Source organism: Rousettus aegyptiacus, unplaced genomic scaffold (assembly GCF_014176215.1).
Source record: "Rousettus aegyptiacus isolate mRouAeg1 unplaced genomic scaffold, mRouAeg1.p scaffold_m13_p_4, whole genome shotgun sequence".
Lineage (NCBI taxonomy): Eukaryota > Metazoa > Chordata > Mammalia > Chiroptera > Pteropodidae > Rousettus > Rousettus aegyptiacus.
Window position 1 is genome coordinate 121,095,523 of NW_023416307.1, and position 21,837 is coordinate 121,117,359.

At 39.0% G+C, this 21,837-nt stretch overlaps 1 protein-coding gene and 1 pseudogene across 6 annotated transcripts in view; both read left to right on the forward strand.

The window, feature by feature from the left end:
• ATG7 (autophagy related 7) overlaps window positions 1-21,837 on the forward strand; it is a 218,895-nt gene that overhangs the window by 20,309 nt on the left and 176,749 nt on the right. For 5 of the 6 annotated variants that reach the window (XR_001594500.2, XM_016125396.2, XM_016125397.2 and 2 more), the window contains exons 2-7: window positions 115-287; window positions 775-829; window positions 7,607-7,724; window positions 9,572-9,649; window positions 13,152-13,268; window positions 14,752-14,901. Coding sequence is in view for 5 of the 6 variants with exons in the window: in XM_016125399.2 (XP_015980885.2) it covers window positions 115-287; window positions 775-829; window positions 7,607-7,724; window positions 9,572-9,649; window positions 13,152-13,268; window positions 14,752-14,901 (691 nt within the window). In the remaining variant the exon portion in view is untranslated. The remainder of the gene's footprint in view (window positions 1-114; window positions 288-774; window positions 830-7,606; window positions 7,725-9,571; window positions 9,650-13,151; window positions 13,269-14,751; window positions 14,902-21,837) is intronic. The other variant, XM_036218756.1, reaches the window with a different exon arrangement.
• LOC118602694 lies at window positions 4,465-4,582 on the forward strand (annotated as a pseudogene).

Genomic DNA, 21,837 nt, shown 5'->3' on the forward strand with positions numbered 1-21,837 from the left:
TGCAGATAGAGATAATTTTACTCTTCTTTTCTGTTTGATGTTTTAATTAAATATTATTACAAATCTTTTTCACTACACTTTGTGCCATTGTATTGTGTTCTGTTTGTTTTTTAGCAAGCAACAAATAATGGCAGCAGCTACAGGGGACCCTGGACTCTCCAAATTACAGTTTGCCCCCTTTAGCAGTGCCTTGGATGTTGGATTCTGGCATGAGTTGACCCAGAAGAAGCTGAATGAGTATCGGCTGGATGAAGCTCCTAAGGACATTAAGGGTTATTACTACAATGGTAGGCAATATTAAACTCCATCTTCCATCATTTTCTATTATCTTCTCTGACCTCCAGTATAGGATTGGCTTTCCTTTAACAGGAAACACCCTGTCTTTTACAATTTGTGGTCTTCACTAGTTTCCATTTTACTTTCTTACTTTTGAACCATGTTTTTTCGCTTCTTCTTCCCTGTTTTGGGGTAAGAAAGGGAGAAGTAAAACTTGAGTTATTAATTCAAAGACATAATACTGATTACTTAATCTTACTAGGGCAGGAGATTGGAAATATTTTTTTTCCAATAAATTTTTAAAATATTCTTGGCAAATTTCTCAAATTCACAAAAGCTCTATCATTTTCTGCTAAGTTCCTGCTTGGTCTGGCTAACCAGGAATTGGATAGAGCACTTTGACTTCAATGAAGAGAACAAAATTATTTACAAATGTTTTCATTTTAAATGCTGCTATTACTGACTTATGATTGAAAATGTCATAATGCTTCTGTGCAGGTGATTCTGTTGGGCTGCCAACTCGCTTAACATTGGAGTTCAGTGCTTTTGACATGTGAGTATTTTTTGCTCCAAATCTATATTAAGGAACACTGTTTTTTGCAAGGAATGAGCATTCTTAACCTCCCTCTTAGGCGGACCACAAGGAAACTAGGAGAGGTCTTGGTGAGCAGGCCCAGCTTCTTATGATTCTCTTTACCTCTCATAACACAGAGACAGGTGTTAGATGCTTAGGACTATCTGATTTATTTTTTTCATCAACTGTGTTTGGTGCCAAATACCATTTAGATTGATTGAGATTAGAAAACATCCCTCCTGATTTTGATTGTAGTTAAAATTTCCTGATCCTTTATTGGAACCTCTTGACTTATTCCTTTAGTTGGTTATTCATGGGCATCAGTGAATGTTTCTTAGGCTACTTCTGTATAGAAGCCACTATGAAAGGCGTTATAGGGATATACAAAGAAATAAGACTTATGCCCTCAAAGAAATTATTATCTGGTTGGAGGCTGTGGGGAGTTGCTGGAGAGAAGAAGGGCATCTATTGACTTAAGTAGCTAGGCATTTTTACATACATAATTCTTCGAGACCTGTCAGGTGTGACTTTTCTCTTTCAGATGAGGAAACCATGGGTCAAAAAGTAAAATGACTGGTCCTAGGTCACATGTGGCCAAATTTAGGAAGCAAGGATGAAAAAAAGGTAAAATGTATTTCTCAGGTTGTAGTTTGAAGCTGGGGGCATTTTATTAACTTCTGCAGAACTAGAGAAACAAGGACAGGACTATAATTTTAGGAGGAGATAAGTTTGGTTTAGAACATGTCAACATATGAGATGACTGTGTCCAGTAGAAATGTCTAGGAGGCACTAGAGTCAAAGAAGGAGGGTCAGACTAGATTTGGGAGTCCATGTAGAAAAGATCATGAAGCTGTAAGAGAGGAAGAGACCCTAGGGTAAGAAGAACAAAGGGCCAGAACAGTGAATGTACTTGATTAGGGAGGTCAAGAAGATACAGAACTCGCAAAGTAGACAGGAGTTGTCCGAGTGGAGGAAGAACCAGAAGAGTGTTACAGAAATCAAAGAAGGAACTACATTCAGGAAGGAAAGAGATGGTCAACAGCTTCGGAAGCAGAAAGATCATAGTTCAATGTGTGGGTCACTGGATTTGTTGATTAGGTCTTTTGTGATCCTTTCAAACTGAATTCTACAGAAATTCTGCAGGAATCATGTTGAAGGTCTGTAAGACAACTGAGGGTTGAAGAATTAAAGGCTCAAGTGAAGTCAAATTTTTCTACTTTCTTGTACCTTAGCAGTGTCAAGATTAGGTATTTGGGGAAGGCAAAGAGATCTTTGTAAGGACTGCCTCGTTTTTGAAAGTGGCAGTAGTCAAAAATTAGGGTATTTCACATAAAGTGTCCTCAGAATTTTTTTTTAATCTCTTCGAAAGTTAACACATTTTATTCCTTTATCTCAATTGAATTACAAAATTAAATTCTATAACATAGATACAAACAATGGTGTTAGTCTTTATATCTTTAAAAGATATGTGTTGGTGTTTCTTGTTCTCTTCAGAACTTTCTTGCTCCATAATAAATTCCTGTGATTACTTGTCAAAACAAATTACATCCTAGTAATCTCTGTCCTGTTTTGGCAAAGACTAACTTACTTTTGGAACAATTGCAAGATAATGAGGAAAATACAGACAGCGTACAAACAGCACATTATCTGAAGATGGTAAAGTGGGGAGTAGCAGTGGTGTAGAGTCTAGCGTTCATCATAAGCTACCCTCGCTCCTTTCTTTATTCTGATACGAGACTGAAGGTTGTTTTTAAAAAGATATTAATAGTTTTGTTCTTTGAAACAATCATAAAAAAAAAAGCAGTTCACAGAAATTAGACTTGATCTTATTACAAAATTAAAACATCTTAGACTTCAGTGATCCAGAAATTTTGGTTGAAGAAGACAAGAAAATTTGTGATCCTGCATCTATGACGTTCATAGAAATTACTTGATTTTTTTTGGTCTCTTTTTTAATTTAGCTACTGAATTCTCACAATCTTTGAGGCTCCATTGTATGCACTGGGGGAGATGAGCAAGAATAAAACATGGTCCCTAGTGTTGTGAGAATAGCCTTGGATTTGGAGTTTGAAGACCTACTTTCTGTAGCCAATTAACCAAATTACCTAGAATAAAACCTTTTAGTTTTCTCAGCTTCAGTTTCCTACCCTCTCACTCTCAGTTTCTAATGTTCTTTCTAGTTCTAAAAGTCTGTGATTTTCTAAGTCCCTCTTTCTTAGGATGGTTGGTGCTATGGTCTGAATGTTTGTTTCCCTCCATATTAATACATTGAAAACCCAATGCCCAAGGTTATAGTGGGGACTTTGAGAGGTGATTAGATTATGAGGGCAGAGATTTCATGGATGGGGTTAGTGCCCTTATAAAAGAGGAGCCAGAGAGCTACCTCACTCCTTCTGCCATGTGAGGACATAGTAGAAAGTGAGCATTCTGTAACCAGAAGAGGGCCTTCACCAGAAACTGACCATGCTGGTCCCATGATCTTGGACTTTTACCCTCCAGAACTATGATAAATATATTTCTGTTGTTTATAAGCCATTGTTCTATGGTATTTTGTTACAGCAGCCAGAACAGACTGAGACAGTTAGGAAGTTTAATGAAAACATTTAGAGCTCCTCAGAAGAAATGAGTTATTTATATCCAAATTATTTTCATTGTTATTGTTTTTTTGTTTGTTTTTATTGCTGTATACCTACATGGGTTTTTAGAGAAATCTTTATGGATTTATTTATCAAACATTGAATGCTTCTTATGTGCAGGATATGTAGGCATTAGGAATACAAAGACTTATGAAACACAGAGCTCTGGAGGAGCCATGGATAGAGATAGAAAACAAATATTTGCATTACAGTGTACTCCATGCTGTAATAAATGTGGAGAAGTAATAGTTACTTCAAAAGTGCTGTTGTTTTCTCTGTGTCTTGGTAATAGAATGTTCTAGGCACTGGGCATACAGAGAGGAATAAGATACAATTGAAGAGCTAATAGTCCTAGTTCTCACTTATAGATGCCAAGAGTATCTCAACTTTGCATAGCACCAGGCAAATCCCTTTTTCTCTAAGTCCCTGGAAGCATCATGAATCTCTGCCAGAAGGTAGCAACGCAGGATCCTGTTCTCTACACTGTATTAAGTGAATTTCAGTCAAGTAATATTTTATCAGGCATCAACTATCTTGTATCAGAGGGTGCTGTGGGTAGGGTGTACTGCTGAAACAGACCCCAAAGTGTAATGGCACAAACACAAAGGAAGTTCGTTTCTTGCCCACTTCATAGTTCAGTGTGGTGGTCTAGTCTTCTTCCCTCTCATTGCTCCATCATCCTGGGGGGCATGCCTTTGGATGCTGCTTAAGACTGAATTGTCACCTTCAGGTAACAATAGATAGAAAGGGAATGAGAGCCAGGATGAAAATGGGTGGAGAAAACACACACAGTCTCTTAAAGGCCCTAGATGTTTCCCTACACTCAGATTCTGCTTGGGAGAGTAAAAGGCCTCAGCTTTCTTACAAAGAAGACTGGGAAATGTGGTGCCCAGATACAAGCATCTTGTATGTATTCTATTTCTGTTTAAGAAGAGAAGAATTGATTTTGATGTACAGTCTCTTATAAATTTGAAACTGGTCTGCGGCCATGCCACCCTGAACAAGTCCGATCCCATCTGATCTCAGAAGCTAAGCAGGGTCAGGCTGGTTAGTACTTAGATGGGAGACCACCTAGGAAGACCAGGTGCTGTAGGTGTAAAAAAATAAAAAAATAAAAAATAAAGAATTGTAAGCTGACAAGGTCCTTGCAATCTGTGAGGTCAACCAAGGGTTGCCTCGTATAAATAAATATATAAATATATATAAATAATAAACAAACAGGTAAATGTGAAACTGATTTAAAAAAATTTTTTTTCTTTCCCTGACCCTCTTTCCCTTGAGTAAAACTTATCTTTTTAGTCATAGAAAAATTTTTATTTCTAAGCCTTGAGTTGGACTTAGAGAAATAGAAGCATAATCCTTGCCCTCAAAGAACTTAGAAAGTAACTAGGAAAATAAGACTGATATACAAAATCGTTTCTATAGGGTGTAGGCTATATCTTATTCTCCGCTATCTCACTAGCACTTAACACAGATCTGACAGGTACTCATGGCTAAAATAATTGTTGGATTCAATTACAAGCAGTCTAAGTATGTAGCTGTCAAAAATGGGATAGGGCGCGGTTGACATAAAGACACCAATGGACTCTGTAAGAGGATGTTATAAACAGAAACTCAGATTATTGTGGAAAACAGGAGATAATGCAGCTTGCCCCCAGACTGAGTATGACTTCCCAGGTTCACAAAGTTCCCTGTGACCATGCAGAGCTGTGCACATGGGGTAAGATTTCTGCAAGTGTGAAAAGCGACCTCTGCCCTTCTGGGGGATTTTTTCCATCCTGGCCACCTTCACTGCCTGTCTGTTCTGGAGGCTCTGGCCACATGGCTACCTTTGGTCAAGTATGAATAACAGGTGCAAAATAGTCTCAGTACTTTCCTGAGTAATAACCAAGACACCGAGTGAAATGAAGGCCGAGTTTCCTGAGGTAACACCCCCAAGCAGGTCTAGGCCGCAGACCATTGCAACATCCATTCTTCCCCATGTTAGTGTACACATCATTGCGAGTTCACCGTTAATTTTAGTATATGGGGAAGATTTCTAATTTTAATTTTTAAAATAGAATTAAATTGAGATATAATAAAATTTACCTTTCAAAAAGGTAGAGACACTTAATTTATTCTGCCTCTCCCCCTCCTCACTACATGTGACCAGGAATCCACTTTCTGTCTCTGTGGATTTGCTTATTCTGGACATTTTAGGTAAATGGAGCCACGGGAAACTAAACTAATAAATGTCTAGGACCAGAATTTGGACTAAATTCTCTTGTTTCAAAGTCTAGGATTCTCTTCAGTCCTCATCTGATCCACCCCTTCGTGGAACAAGTGGAACTTGAATCTTGAGAAACTGGTAGAATGGCTTTTCCTCCCTTTATCACTTTTTAAATATGTTTCCTGGCCACCTCCCCTGGTGGAACTTCAGTCATGAAAAACGCTCCTTTGAAACTTCATCTTGTCCTCACCCACTTGCATGAGTACTGATGTTCTAGGAGCATAGCAGTCCTGGCTTGAATTCTCATGATATAGTTTCCTCCACTCTCAGAGCAAGGCTTTGGCATGGCTTTCACGCACCCAGGACTTTTGGACATTTAGGGAAAGAGGGTACCTTCCTTTCTTGTGCTTGTATCTGTATTAGTTCATAGCCTCCTTCCTGCTGTTTCAGCGTCCCGTTTCACCAGTAGTTTCATAAAGCCAGGTCTGAATGTAGAGAACCTAGTTTACTAAATACTCTGCTTCCTTCTTCTTCCCTGTAGAATAATCTCACCTCTTTGTGATTTCCTTTTCTTGTCATGACTATCTTTTATAGTCTCATCTCACCTGTATGAAAAATATTCTTTTATTGGAGTAGAGTAGTGACAAACAACTTATGATTGCTGACTCATCAGCTCCCAAAGGAAGGCTCTGGTCGTTGAAAGTTACTTCTCCCTCAAGACTTGGCATTTGAGCCTTACGAACAGCATTTGTCAGAATCTTTGTCACTCATTGCACCTCTCCACACCTGTTCTAGGCTTAGATCTCTTCTTACAGCCTCCTGAACTCAATTTTATACAGACTTTGAATGAAGAGACATTGGTCTTTCAAACCATACAAATACCATCAGTGCAATCAATAGAAATGCATTCTTTCTGTAGTAGGTTGTTAAATGACAACACTGTTTTCATTTAGCATCTGTAACCTCTGAAACACAAGTCAATCATTTCAGAGAAGAGACCAGATTTCTCCACATCTGAGTTTATGATAAGAATCAACTCATCTTCCTCTCCTGACTGATTACTCTGAGACTGTGAGGCCTTTGGTGAAGACTTTGAGGCCTTTGGTGGGGGCAGTGTACAGTACACATGAGGCGTGATGGATTGGCACGTAGCTCAGTTGTAATACATTTGTCTGGATGACACAGACGACAACCAGGGATTTGCTCAGCAGCAGATCTGTGCTCAGTTGTAGGACAGTTAGAAGAGGAGGACATATTCTCTGTCCTCAGGGAGCTTACTGTCCTCCAGTTTGGTGTATATAACTGTTGGTCTTGACAACACTCAAATATTATGCTCATTTTGTGTATAAACCATTACCAGAGACAATGGGAGATGGCTTCCTGAAGGAGAAGGGGTTGGAACAGGGCCCTGAAGCCTGGGAGGGCTTGAGTGCAGAGTAGGCAGCACAACATCTTGGAGCCAACTACTTCTGACTTTAGGTTCTAGTTCTGCCTGTTCTTATGTGACAATAGGCAAGTTTCTTTAAACCTTTAAATAGGGGAACAAGCTGTCATGAGAATTCAAGCCTTGTACAGTTCTTGGCACAGTAGAAGCTCAATAAACAATGTTTCCCTTTCAGGTTAAAGATCAGAAAGAATAAAAAATAGAAAAAGAACTTATATTCGGGGGCTAGTGAAAGAAAAAGTATGCTGAGAGATTGGATAAGGGGAATATAGAGGCATTAGGGGGATACGGTGCCTGTTTTTTAAGCAATGATATTCATCTTTTTCCAAAGAAAAGTACAGTCAGTCTTCTGTTTGCCCCTACAGAGCACTGTCCTCTGTTTCCCACTGTTGGGCTGGTTTATTTGTTACTTCCTGGATCTCTGAGTCCCAGCTATGCTTGCTTAACCATGTTTTTCTCGTATCCAGGAGTGCTCCCACCCCGGCCCGTTGTTGCCCAGCTGTTGGAACACTATATAACACCAACACACTCGAGGCTTTCAAGGCTGCAGATAAGAAGCTACTATTGGAACAAGCAGCAAATGAGGTTAGCTGGGGAAACATGATGTATCCATCATATTTTCCGTGGTTCCGCAGGTGTGGTGTTTCTAGTCAGGTGCACAGATCTCTCATAGAAACTAGTATATAGTTGCTACTCAAAGATAGTTGTGGGCTTCTGTGTTGGTGGGAAGGTCAAGGAAAAGACACTGAGGCTCTCTCTCACCTGGGTTTAGGCCAGAATTCATGATGGGCAGTGTGAGAAAAGCTTTACTGCTGATCCCCAATTAGCATTTTGAAGCAGCTTGACCTCTGAAGAGTTCTGTTCCTGTGTCTAAATGCATTTGAATTCTCTGTGGCCCTGGAAGAGGCTGTCCAGTCCTAAGCACATCATGCCATCAGAGATGATCATAAAGTCTCTTTGAATCCTCAGGGTTAAATCTAAACTACTCCATCTGACTTACCAGGCCCTTCATGGCCTGGCCTCTGTGGCCTTCTGTGGCCTTTCTCTCCTGTTACTCTTGCCCTCCCCTTCTTGGACCCAGTCATAGTAAATCACTTCTGAGTCTTTCCTTCACCTACTTTTTGTTCTCTCCTTTATCCTCAGGACACAGCATTCTCTCTGCCTGGAATGTCTTTACTTCACATCTGAGTTAGTATGAAGAATTGGAATGGGAGGACAATTTATCCTAATTCCCTCTAACCTACTTCATCAAGTGACCTTCACACTAGTCTTAAAAAACAAGAGTCTTATTTATGTGGTGCCATGGTCAGAGAAGGAAGTCCTTGCCTTTGGTCCTAAGGAAGGTGTCCCTTATGTCCCTCAGGATGGATGCAGCTCATAACTCAGGCAATGATGGCTGTTCTCCTTGGCCTGCGCTTGACTGCTCCTGGGCTCCTGCTTTGGCTACATATTTAAAAGGCTGTCTCTGAAGAGTCACACCAGGTCTTAATCCATCATGGAAAATAGTGGGTTGCTCCCCACAGGAATCGCCACCTCTTGCCCAGGGTTCAGCCTTTCCCCAGAGTCTCCCCACCTCAGCTTATCAGAAGTGGGGTCCTGCTCTTCAGTGCACCAGCTCCTCCACAGTTATTATTTCAATAGTAGGAACTTTTCTTTGCTTATTTCCCCCTTCCACCCATATGTGGAGAATGGTTCTTATTGGTAGAGATCTTTGTCTTGCTTAGTGACACAAGTTTAGCAACTAATCTTAGCTATTAAGATATCCTGTGATCAGCAGCTGCTGACCAGTACCAGCTTCTGCTTCTAGTCACAGTACTTGCTGAGTATTCATAAACTTGAAGTTCATTCTCTTTCCTTCATATCTCAGGGTGAGATAATCCCAAATAAGACTTTAAGAAATCCCTTATACATAGCTCAAATAAATTGTTGCCTCCCAAAAGCCTTCCCTGGCTCTTTTTGCTCCCATCTCTTAGCTGAGTTCAGTGTTCCTCCCAGAAATGCTACATTCTTCTGTGATAGCATGTCCTACCTGGTGGTGTACTTGGACATGTATGCCTGGCTCTCTCATTAGATTATAAACTTCTTGAGGGTAGGGACTGTGTCTTTTATGTCAGTAACCTCGATATGCCTGGTATATAATAGGAAACAAGTAAGTATTTGTTGAAGGAAATATTAAAGACGTGGAAATGGGCTGGTTGCCTCCTCTGATTCTAAGACCCACATCAGAGAGAAGAAGGCTCCTGGGTTCTCTCACTTTCCTCAGCCTGTTACGATAGTGCAGCTGATGGAGAGGAGTGTGAAGTAATGACTGACTTCATTACCTGTGGTAAGTGGTGCTGGGCCTGTAGGAAAGAGTTAAGTGCCTAAAGCTTTGTGCTTCGTCTGAGAGTAAGAAGCTCAGAGATGCCTGATGCTTTTTTTTCTTCTGGCAGATATGGGAATCCATAAAATCTGGTGCTGCTCTTGAAAACCCTGTCCTCCTCAACAAGTTTCTCCTCTTGACATTTGCAGTAAGTAAATGAACTCTCCCTCACACTTAGATTGCTCAGATGCCCTGAGCAGGCCCAGGGTGCCCATAGTACAGTTTGCTCTCTTCTCCTAGTGGCTTTTACCTTGTGTGATTCAAGTCATGGCTATTAAAGAAATACTTGTTTGGTTAGTGGCCCACTAGTGCCGGCACTTATTACCAATGCAAAATTAATTTATTCTCACTTACCATACTGGTATAGTCATACTACTGGTAGTAGTTGCATGGTTTATATAACACAGTAATCCAACTGTTGTCATTCAAGACATGATGAAGTCAGGTTCAGGGAGTAGTGGTTTGTTGCTAACATATTTGCTAAATACAGTCCTGCAGAGCTCAGTTGCTGGGTCCATCAACATAAGGAAAAGGTGATGTCTCAGGGACCCCAACCATCCCCAAGCAGCTCTGGACTAGAGGAGGTGACATTACATACTTGTTCACACAATTGTGTTTTTATAGGGAAGAAAATTTTTTATATAAATGAGATCTACTTAAAAGTGAACATGAAGGGCAGCTTGGAAGAGGAAAATAAATCACATTAGGGTAAAGTTTGCTCTCTAGGGAAGTAGGGTAAAGAACCTGGTCTTGGTGATGGAAGAGTGGAAAAGGTTGATTATAGAGATACCAGCTACCCTTCTACCCATACTCATGCATGCCTGTGCACGTGTGTGTATATATACATATACATATACATGTACAAGCATACCTCGGAGATATTGCAAGTTTGTTTCCAGACCACTTCAGTAAAGTGAGTATTGCAATAAACTGAGTGAGTCATAATCTTTTTTGCTGGTAGTGAGTTTTGCCTTCAAGCTGTAAAAAATGTAATATCTGTAAAGCACAATAAAGCAAAGTGCAATAAAACTGTACATTTTATGTATGTGTGTGCATACCTGTATATATCTACATATAAAAGTAATTTATCCTTTGTAATAAAGCATGGCTACATAGTATTCTGTTACGTGTATATTCTATAGATTCTTGTACAGCTAAGTTGTTTCCTATATTCACTATTTAAAACAATGCTGTAATGAACAATAGTGGCCATATTGATTCCCCGCCCCCCCCCATTCATTTTCTTTAGAATAAAGTCTATGGAGGGAGCATATAAACATACTGATGTTGATCAATATAAAGTGTATTGTTTCACCACAGCTTCATTAGCTTTGGACGTTAATCCTCTTCTCCACATTTTTCTCCCTTTTTTTCTTTTTTGCCAAGTTATAGGACTTGCCTTTCTTCCTCCTCCAGGAACTAATCCTTCATTTCTTCTGAATGCTGCCTCTCTGGTTTACTGAGAGAATGATAGGAATCAAACTGGAGGCCAAACCAAAGGATGGCTATCTACAAGGAGCACATTTTCTAACAAGTTATAGTGCTTTCCGTGTAATAGTGCGGACATAGAAAAACTTTTAAATTCTTCATGGGATTACTAGGTGCAATTTGGCATTGATAATTTGTCTATAAAATTGAGTCATTTTGTAGGTTTGCTACTGGGATAGATATAAGTAGTGCTCAAGATTTCTGGTTTTGTTACTTTAACATCAATACATTTTCCATACTACGAATTTTAGTTAGTGGAATCTAGTTGACAATTTGCATTTAAATGGAAAAGAACATAAAGTTTCAAGGCATTTCTCAGAGTCAGTATGTATGTTGGCCTTGTTGGCCTTTCACTGAGCATTCTCAGCCTACCTTTAAAAAAAATTAAAAGTCTCTATCTTTTAAAATCTTCAGATACCAAGGGCTTTATGTTTAATTTAATAGAGATCTTTTGTATCCTGAAAAGAATCCTGAGAAATTCAAGCCTTTTGGACTTTTGAAGATGGCCTGATAAAGCTGCTTAGAAATTGTAAAGGCCTTCATCTTGAATTGTTTAACCTTTTACTAAAGATCAGTTATGATAACTCATTTAAGTACAAAAAGAAAGAATAATCTCTGGAGGTGTTTTTGCTTTTCTTTAGGACTCGAAGGAACAGACACTTCATTAATTTCAATTTTGCAGTTTGTTTTGCTATTGTCAAAAGGGAATTTATTCCTAGTTGATCAATTAGTGGCAGAATTAAAGAGTGTGAAAACTATAATTACTAGACTTATCTGGACACACATTTATATATGTTTATATTTAGAAAGTCATCTAGTATGATTCCAATCATCCGAAAAGCCTGGAAAAAGCAAATCCATAGAGACAGAAAATAGATAAGTGGTTTCCAGGGGTTGGGGAGAGGGAGAATGGGGAGTTTCTACTAAAGGGGTTTCTTTTTGGAGTGATGAAAATGTTCTAGAATTGGTTATAATGGTACAGCCTTGTCAGTGTACTTAAAAAAAAAAAACCCACACACATTCAATTATATACTTTAACATCATCAATTTTATGGTGTGCGAATTGAAGAAATACTCATCTTAATAAAAACAACTGTCCACTTTTTATTCGTGGCAAGATTCGAGAAAAAAATTAATTAGCTAAATAAAGTCCATAGTGGTCAGCGGTGGCAAACTGGTGAGTAAACTGTGAAATAGCCACATGACTGTTAGATCCTACACATGAGTGATTCAGGCCACAGACCCTGCAGGTGGAATTCAGGAGTAAGAACATTCAACCTGAATGGGAACAGCTCTCTCTAGGACAGCTTCACGAGTTCTTTCTCCTGCATCAGTTCCCCTGCTGGGGGAACAGTCAGACTCATCCCCGAGGTGTAATCTTTTATATTATCGATGCTCCTTAGTTCTTAGAACCTCTTCTATGACTCATACAGTTAATCATATACTCACTTTATTACTGCTTTGAGCCCAAGGACTGGTACTGGGTTCTATTCATTTTCTTATTGTCAGTGTCCAATGTTTTGCCTTGTACAGAGCAAGTGCTTAGTAGTTGTTAACTTGAATTTCACCAATAAGGCATTTCTGAAAACAGCATTATATTATCTCAGGACATATAGATTATGAATAGTATAGTTTCTTTAATAACATGCTTAACTCATTTGATTGTGAAGAGGTTGGTAACTGTGTTTGGAGATCATGTCTCCATAAATGCAACATTGAGTGTGTTTGGTACCATGGACAAAAGCTTCAGTTTGGAAAGCAGTGTTCCGATCTTTGTTTTGTTCAAGTTCTTCATTTTTCTCTAAGCTTCAGTTTTCTGTCTTTAAAATGGATGATAATAGTTACCTTCCAGTGTGATATTGTATATTAAACAAGGATGACAATAATGTCAATTACTGAGCACTTTGTTAGCATGTGGCTGAAAAACTATATTATGTTTATTGTGATATAGTAGCGTGTGGTGTGTGGAAGTGTTTTGAGATAAAGACAAATTCAGTATTCCATCATGAGTTCTGCTGGAAATGAGAATTTCTGACAAGCTAGTCCTCTTATGTTTATCAGTTTTTCTGTTTTTCGTGGCTATGGGAAGTTACATTAATAAATAAATTTCTGTTTAGTCATTGGTGCTTTTCTGATGCCCTATGTTATATTTTTTCTCCTAGGATCTAAAGAAGTACCATTTCTACTATTGGTTTTGCTCCCCTGCTCTCTGCCTTCCAGAGAGCATACCCCTCATTCAGAAGCCAGTGGGCTTGGATCAAAGGTTTTCACCAAAACAGGTATGATCAATAAAACAAAATGCAGGTAAAATTGGGTTTAATGTGCAAGAATAGTTTATCTAGTATATTCTAAAGACAAATAGGCACTTGTCTGGATGAATAGATGGTCATTGTGGAATCCACCAAAGATGGTACCAGGAGCAGACTTATTCACAAAATGTTTGTAAAATCATTTTGAATAAGTAGTGAGCAATAATTTCCCAGGGTTTCAGTGAATTTGGTGAAATGCTAAGCCAGTAGGGAGGAATTATAGGAACATTTAACAAGACTATAACAATTTGCTAAAATGTGGTCTTCACATTCAGTATGGGGGATCATAAGTCAATATACTTTGAGAAGAGAGTCTTTAAAAACAAATAGAAGACATTCTTCTTACCTCGTGCCAAGTAGCAGAAGTTCTACATCAGGAATGATACATACGAACTAGTCTTTGCAGTTTAAAAAAGATAATAAGGTCATTAGGGATAGTCCCAAGAAAAGGAATGAAAATAATCAGACTGGTAGAACACAGGCCCTAAACCCAAAATTCTGACTGTTGAGGCAAAAAATTGAGTGGTGAGATGGATTTGAATTCATGAAGGACATCAGTCACAGAAATCTTGCATTGTTAAGCCATGGAACAGCTCTTACTGATTAAAAAATAATAATATTTGTTTACTAAGACAAATCAAAGGTTATGGTTTTGTGAAACTAATTTCCCAAGGAGAAATATAAGTGGGGGAAAAGGATTACACATAGGGATTGACTGCTGATGGGTATGAATTTTCTTTTAGGGGGGACAAAAATGTTCTCAACTTACTGTGGTGATGGTTGCATAATCCTGTGAACTTGAATTTCACCAATAAGGCATTTTTCTCCAATTAAGCTTGTCTGTTTTCACCAGACAACCTCCGTCATGAAATATACCTAGAACTTTTTGTTATATGTCTTTGTCTTCATGTCGTATCATCTTCCCAAAACATAGTCTGTGAAAATCCTAAAAAACTCTCCTTATTGAAATTCTGGCTCTAAAAACAGCACTGAATTGTGCTCCGTAAATGGGTCAGTTGATTGGTAAATGAAAGTTTGTCTCAGTAAAGGTGTTAAAGATTATGCATAAATTCATGGCAAAATTTATCAGTGGTAGATTCATGCTTGGTTATCACAGGAGAAAAATAATATTTGGATACCTCTCTCAACCTTTGTGGTTGACATCTTAGAGAACCACCATGCTGTACCATAAAATGTCCCTTTGTGCCACTAAGGCATACCACCATGCACATGAAAGATGTCACATAAAAGCGAACTGTATTATTTGGGACACTTTTATGTTCATTTGCTGCAAAAGAGCAACAGGAGTGTGATCAGTCATTTCCAGTCTTCTGGCTTGAAAGTACCTTTTATTTTGGTACTTTCCAGTCTTCTGGCTTGAAAGTACCTTTTATTTTGGTACTTAGATAATATGTAATTATCTGGAAGATAACTCAATGTTTCTTGTTTGCAGATTCAAGCCCTTGAGCGTGCATATGATGATCTTTGTCAAACAGAAGGAGTGTCAGCACTACCTTACTTCTTGATCAAGTATGATGAGAACATGGTGCTGGTTTCCTTGCTTAAACACTGCAGTGATTTCTTCAAGGGTCAAAGGACAAAGGTCAGAGAAACTTTGAGTATTATTTTATCGTCCAGCAAAAAAATTCAGTGTTCCTGTTATGATGCACCACCTAAAAATTCAAACTCATTTAGATTTCTTTAGCCCTCCAAAGAATGTTTCAGAGCATTTCTTTATCTTCACTCTCTCCCCACTGCAGTTCCCAAGTCAGCTCCCACTTCAGATTTTCCTAGCTCTGTTGCACCTCAGAGTAATTTTGGATTCCTCGCTTCCCATTAGTAATAAAGTTATTTCAGTTTTTCTTCCCGATATATTTTATATCTATGTTTTAATATATTCTCAGTGCTACCACTTTATTTCAGGCCCTGACTACCTCACTCTTAGACAGTTAGAGTCTTTTTGCTTCCATCTTGCACACCACCACGGTAGAAGAACCTTCCTCAAACTACTCTCATTCGCTATATAATTTGTTGATCAAGAGTTAATGATGTCTTCCTTCTGGCTCCAAGCTACTTTTCTAGCCTTGTCTTATGCTATTTTCCTCATAAACTATTTTTCTCTTACTAAGCTTGTCTGTTTTTCAGCAGACAACCTCCCTAATCAAATATACCTATAACTTTTTCTATATCTCTTTGTCCTCATGTTGTATCATTTTCTCAAAACATATGTGAAAATTCCAAGAAACTCTCTCTCTTTATTGAAATTCTGTCTCTACCACGAAGCCTTCTCATGGTGGGACCATGTGTGATCAATCTGTCCCTTTCTGATCTCATGCATTTAACTCTCTGATCTCATTTACTGTTCTACCCCCTTGTACTATCTATGTTGATGTAGTATCTAGCTCTGTGGCTAGTGTGTGAGACACTCAATAAAATTTTTCAATGAATGAAAGAGTATGATAAATGTATTTTAGAAGTGATGAGATATATATAGCAAACTGTCTTAGCCTTACAAGAGTTCTAAATTGAAAATAAAAAAAAATGATTAGTATTATGAAGTTATGAAATCAAATGGGATAATTTCAATGTAGATATATCAGAACTGAGAGAAAAAGAGACCTTTAACTGATAGCCTGATTATTCCTTAGCCTGAACTTAAGATACCTTTTTTTAATTACACTCTTTTGGAGGAAGTCCTTTTTAAATTGATGACTGGGGATTGATTTTTTATTAAAATGCTTTTTTTTTTTCCTCCAGGCAATTTCACAGTACTGTAGTTCAATTAGTAACAATGAGACCAACCATTAATAATTTAAAGTCCAGTCTAGAGTGAGGTCCTGTTATGTTAGCCGGCAGGGTTAAATGGCCTGCATTTGAAAGCAACTGTAATTCAGATTGTGTGTGGTAAATAAGTGGTCCTCCCCCAAAGCATACCTATACCAAAATAATAACAATTTTTGGAGCACTTCATAATTTAAAAGAGACTTTCACATACTTGATCTTGTAATAACTTTGTGAAATAGGTGTTATTAGCATCTGTATTACCTATTTGATGAAATTGAGACTCAAAGTCACACGGCCAAATGGTTGATTCTAAAACCTGTATGCTTTCTTCCATTCCATTCTTGAATCATTAGGGTGGAGATGGTCTTTGTTTGACCTTTGGAATCAAATAGATATGGATTTGACACCCAACATTGCTACTTGTGATGTAGCTCAGTGACCTTGGGGAATTTGCATGCTCTTTCCTCACTTTAATCTGTCTGTTAAATGGTGGCAATACTGCCCACTACAAGGCTTTGTGAAGATTAAACATGATAATGTGAATAAAATGCCCAGGACATAGCAGGTGCTCAATATGCACCTACTTCCTTTCTTCTTCAATAGCATCTTTTCAAAGACTGAACAAATCTCTGGAGTCTCTTTTGCAGTGCTCTGGGTGAGTTTACCAGCATCCTGACCCTGAGACCAATCATCTGCCAGTCTCAGACACAGAGTCCCTCACTGGGTTAGGGTCGCAGCTCAGGAAAGCCTGGAATTGCTCAGCACATATGTTGAGCACCTCCTTGTGGGCTAGAAACTGTGAGGTATGATTATAACTATTCTTATGGAACCTGAGATCTTCCAGGCAAGTTGAGACACTTACTTGTGGAAAGTTAGCTAGAAATTCAGGTAACAGAAGAGAAGTGCCAGTGAAATGATATGGATGATTACTTTGGTTGTTTGTCGATGTCCTCTCTTGTTCTGGAAAGATTCACCAGAAGCCATGCTCATTGTTGGCTTTGTAGGAGTTCCATGGCCTTCTGGCAGAATTCCCTATCTGTGGTCCTGAATGTTCCATACATTCCCCGCACTGCTGCCCAAATGCATTTTGTAACCTATAAATTTGATCATGTCGCTCTTCTACTTAAAACCCTCTGTGGTTTCTGTCGACTTCAGGATAAAATTAAAATAAATTAGCTTGGCCTTCAGGGCCTTTTCAAACCTGGCTCCTGCCAATCACTCTAGCCTTATCTCCTGATATTCCCTCAAGATGCAGCCTATGTTCTGGCTACAATTGTGCCCTCCAAATGCCGCATGCTTCCTCCCACCTCTCTTCCTTCAGACGTGTGTTTCTCTGTCTCCCTTCCTTCACCAGGCTGAGGCCTCAGTTCTCTTTCTGATCATCACCTCTGGAAAGCACTGGCTAATTCCTTGCTCTATTTGATACTCCTCTTCTGTGTTCAGGTAGCAGTGTCTCTCCTCGCTCTAATGTCAATCATTGGTTGGCTCGTCTGCTTGCTCCCTGTCCCTGACCAGCCTATGAACAACTTTAGCACAGAAATCATGTTTACCCTACACTGTATCCTCAAAATTTAGGGGCATGCTGGGCATTTAATGGGCACCTGATATGTGAATGTTGAGAAGAAAGAGAGATCACTGTGGACTGATCTAAATCACAGAAGGCTCTGGGGAAAGTAGATTTCTGTGAAATCTAAACATCACTTGAAGTCATTTCTGCTATTTCTGCATTAATCTAGTTCATTCTCTTTCATGTAATTCCAGTTTCTCTTCAGCGCTTCTGATTGTTGAAATTTCCTTGAAGGTTTCTACCACATTCTCCAAGAGATATAGGCATTTTTTTCCCTACTATGAATTCCTTGCAGTTGTGCCCTGGCTTTGTGTTTTACTCTTCCCTGCTTCCTCCTCTTAGCAGCACTTCGAAACCCTTGGAGAAGTTACTGTTCCTTTGTGAGCCTTGGTGGCCTCACATGTAAGATGAAGAAATGTTGGCATCCCTCTACATTTCTCTTTTCATTATGTTTTCTGGGGGGATCTCATTGTTTCCATGAAGCCTGTAACCACTTCCTCCATTATGAACCTGCCTTTGGACCTCATCCCTTGTTATCCAACTACCTTCTTGCCTTCTCCAACCCTTCAGATTCAACTTGTCCAAGCTGAACTCATGACCTTCACTCCAAGTCTGGGCATCACTGTCTTGGAATGTCGCTGCTATCCATCCAGTCAGATGAGCCAGAAATCTGGGCAGCCTGCCAGACACCTCTCTGTCTTTTACCACTCCCGTATCATGTGGATTTTGTTTCGTAAACTTCTCAGTCTGGTGCCTTTGCATTTCTTCTGCCACCACCCCAATCTAAGCTGCTGTGGTCTTTTATCTGCTTTACTGCATAGCTTCCTAATGGTCTCCTTGTGTCTGCTCTGACCTCCAGTCTGTCCCCATATCATCCAAAGCAATCCTTTGAAGAGCAAATCTAATTATTTCACTCTCAGAGCAAAATATAGCCATGTCTTCTTCCTTGTGCTTTAAGAGTAGTAACTGAATTACTGAATATGGCATACAAGGCTTTCCATGGCCTGGCCCCTGTGCAGATCCAGCCCCAAGTCGGTCTATATTCCCTCTTCCTTTGGACACTGCCACACCTGAGACTCTAGGTGCCCTTCTGCCAGAGGGCTTTGGAACATGCCTTTTGCCTGGAAAGCCCTCTTTTCTCTTTTCTCTTCTTCCTATTCCACCCCCACCTCCCACTCTCCCCAGTGAAGTGTTTACTCTTTCTTTAGACTTAAACTTAATCATGATTTCTCAAGGAATCCTTCCTGTAAAAAAGTTTATTCTACCTATAGTGGGCTCTTAGAGCACTGTGTATCTCTTCTTTATAATATTTAGCTCAGTTGTAATTGTACATTTTCTTGGATGATCTTTGATTGATAAATGTAAGCTCCTTTCAGGCAGGTACCCTATCTTTGATTTCTTACCATTGCATCTGTATCCCATAGTATTGTGCTTGACTTGTAAAATACAATGGAGGGGTGGATGCATGTGTGCATGAGTTGTTGTGAGGATTGGAGCTCACATATGTGAAGCACCAGGGTCAATGCCTGACACACAGTAGGCCTTCAGTAAGTAGTAGCCACTCTTAGTAAGGCTCATTATAAGTATTCTCTTTAATGTGATTACTTATAAAGGCTTTCCCAAACTGTTATGCACCTAAAGTTTATGTCTAGTGTAAGTCAGTGGTCCAACAGGAGACAGAATATGAGGGAGGTATGTGATCTGCAGTGAGTAATTTAGAGCAATAGCTCTTAATTTGGGGTAGGGGTGGTACTGCATGACCTCCTTGAGAATTTGGTGGAAGCAATTGATCTTCATCCAAGAAACATACATACCAACACACGGTTCTAATATCTAATGTCAGGAGCTCCACGAAACACTGAAACCCATTCATGGATCCTATTTGGGTCCCTGCCTCAGAGGGACATTAAGAGAAGAATAGGAGTAAGACTGCCTGGGGGAAACCTATAGAATTGCTGAGATCAGCAGGGATGGCCCATCTCTGTTACAAGTCAGAGTGGGACCTTTGCATCCAAAGATACTGCTCACTCATGTCCCGAGCCTCAAGCTGGCTTTGAGGGAGTGAGTACCTGTTTCTAAAGAGAGGACACTGTCCACTTTACCAGAAGCAGCTGCGGCGACCATATTCTAAGTTCTGATTGTGTGCCCAGCACAAAGCTGGCCTTTCACACATGCTATCCATAATCCTTCCAACATCCTGCAAAGTGAGTACTAGTGTTCTCATTTTCTAGATGAGGAGAATGGAAATGGATTGGAAGCCTCATCACATGTGAATGATCTTAGCCTCTACAGTCAGAACACTTCTCATAATGGAAAAAGAAGCATCTGCTTTTTTCTCCCCTAGCTCACAGCATGTTGTGATAGACTTTGGGTCCCAACTGCAACCTCATGAACCAAGCCTTCTGAGTCTAAATTTTTTCATCACATACAAGTGTACAGCAATAACGCCCTCTTCCTCTTAGATGGTTGTGAGAATTAAGAGATGATGGATTTAAACAGGCTTTGTTAAATTTTATTCAAATGTCATAGTTATTCACACTGATTTTCTTAGAATAAATTTGTCAGTTTTCAATTTTATAGGAAAGTTCTTTTAGTTGGACTATCCTCAGTCTCTAATTAGTCTATAAAAATGGAATTTTGAGCCCCTGAGTTATGCAGCTGAAGTCATTTACCAAAGAAAGGCAAATTTTCTTGCCTTTTTCGATTGCAAAACCCTGAAGAAATTAGGAGTGGTCTACCAGCAGGAGAAGTTCCTCCTGAGATTTTCAAGGTAATCAGTTCAGAAGCCCACAGAACATCTAGGAAGGTTTTACCAGTGTGGTAATGGTGCTTTCTTAAAATTAAAGCTAAATAACAAATGCATTTTTGATCGATTCCCCTTTATTTCTTGGATGACTTATGGTTGTTAAGGTGATTGCTTAATGCCAAACTTCTTTGACTGTTACTTATATTTAAAAATACCTGTTACGTAATTATATTTATGTCTTTAGATGTATGTACACATACATATATAACTGAAACAAAACGTTCACAAAATAATACTTAACTAAATGCTATATGCACTGTATTTTCTATCCTGTTTTATCTTTTTGAAAAATGCTAGTTGTGACCCAGTAAATGATCACAAATAGCTTATTGAGAACAATGCTGTGTGCCCATTTTGAGAATTTTGGCAGATAAATGAACCGTACTGCTAATTTTTCTCCTGCCAACCATGTTCCCTTACCAGCATTGAATGTTGTGTACAGTTTTACACATTTAGTCAGTTGAAAATGGGCCTTAAGTTCTTATTTCCCTCAATAAAATGTAGATTGCACTTATCTGTCATGGTGACACTGCACTGCTACAACAAATAGTTCTTGTGATTATGTTAAAAACAGCCCAAATCACTCTCCCATTGCCAGTCTTTTGGGAAAGGTTGCTTGAGGCTTTTACTTTCTTCAGAGCAGTTATTGAAGGTTGGGTGTTTGGGAAATGTTTTTTAGTTTCAACGTTAGCCTTTAATTCTAGGGCTTTAAAAGCTTTGTACAAGAGCAATAGCGTTAGTATGCTTTTAGCGAGGCTCTTTCTTCACTTAGCAATCTTTACATCTTAGCAGCCATCTGTGACATCACTGCACATTAGGTATTTGAATTTTTTTTCTTATACTTTTAAAACATGTAATCTTTTGCTCATTTTCTATTATATCAAATGTTAGGGAATAGCCATTTGTCAGGTAAACATGTTTTATGGGATCAGTGTGGAAATTTCTCAAGGCACTCAAGTTGATAATTTCCCCCCTTTTCTTTCTCACGCTGTACTTTTTCAGCAGATTGCTGGGTGGACGATAGCCAGATCATGACTGGACTACTTCAGTGAATTGTATGCTCTCAGCCAAGTGGAAAGGAATGTTTATTTCATAAACCTTCTAAATTAAGTTTTTTCCCGATAACATTTTACTTCATTCTGTTGATTTGTATTATGAAAGCAAGTGACTTGTCACACGGTGAATTTGTGGCAAAGTCAGTTCTAGAACCCAGAACTCCTGGCCAATGATTATTTCTGATTACCATTAAAAGAAATCTGTTTACTGGCTTACCTAGCATTGTGCCGACTAATTCCTACAATAACTGAGGTTTCCAATTTAGTTCCTAAGGCACTCAAAGATTTTGGAGTCACCTATGAATAATCAAAGGAATATTATGTTCA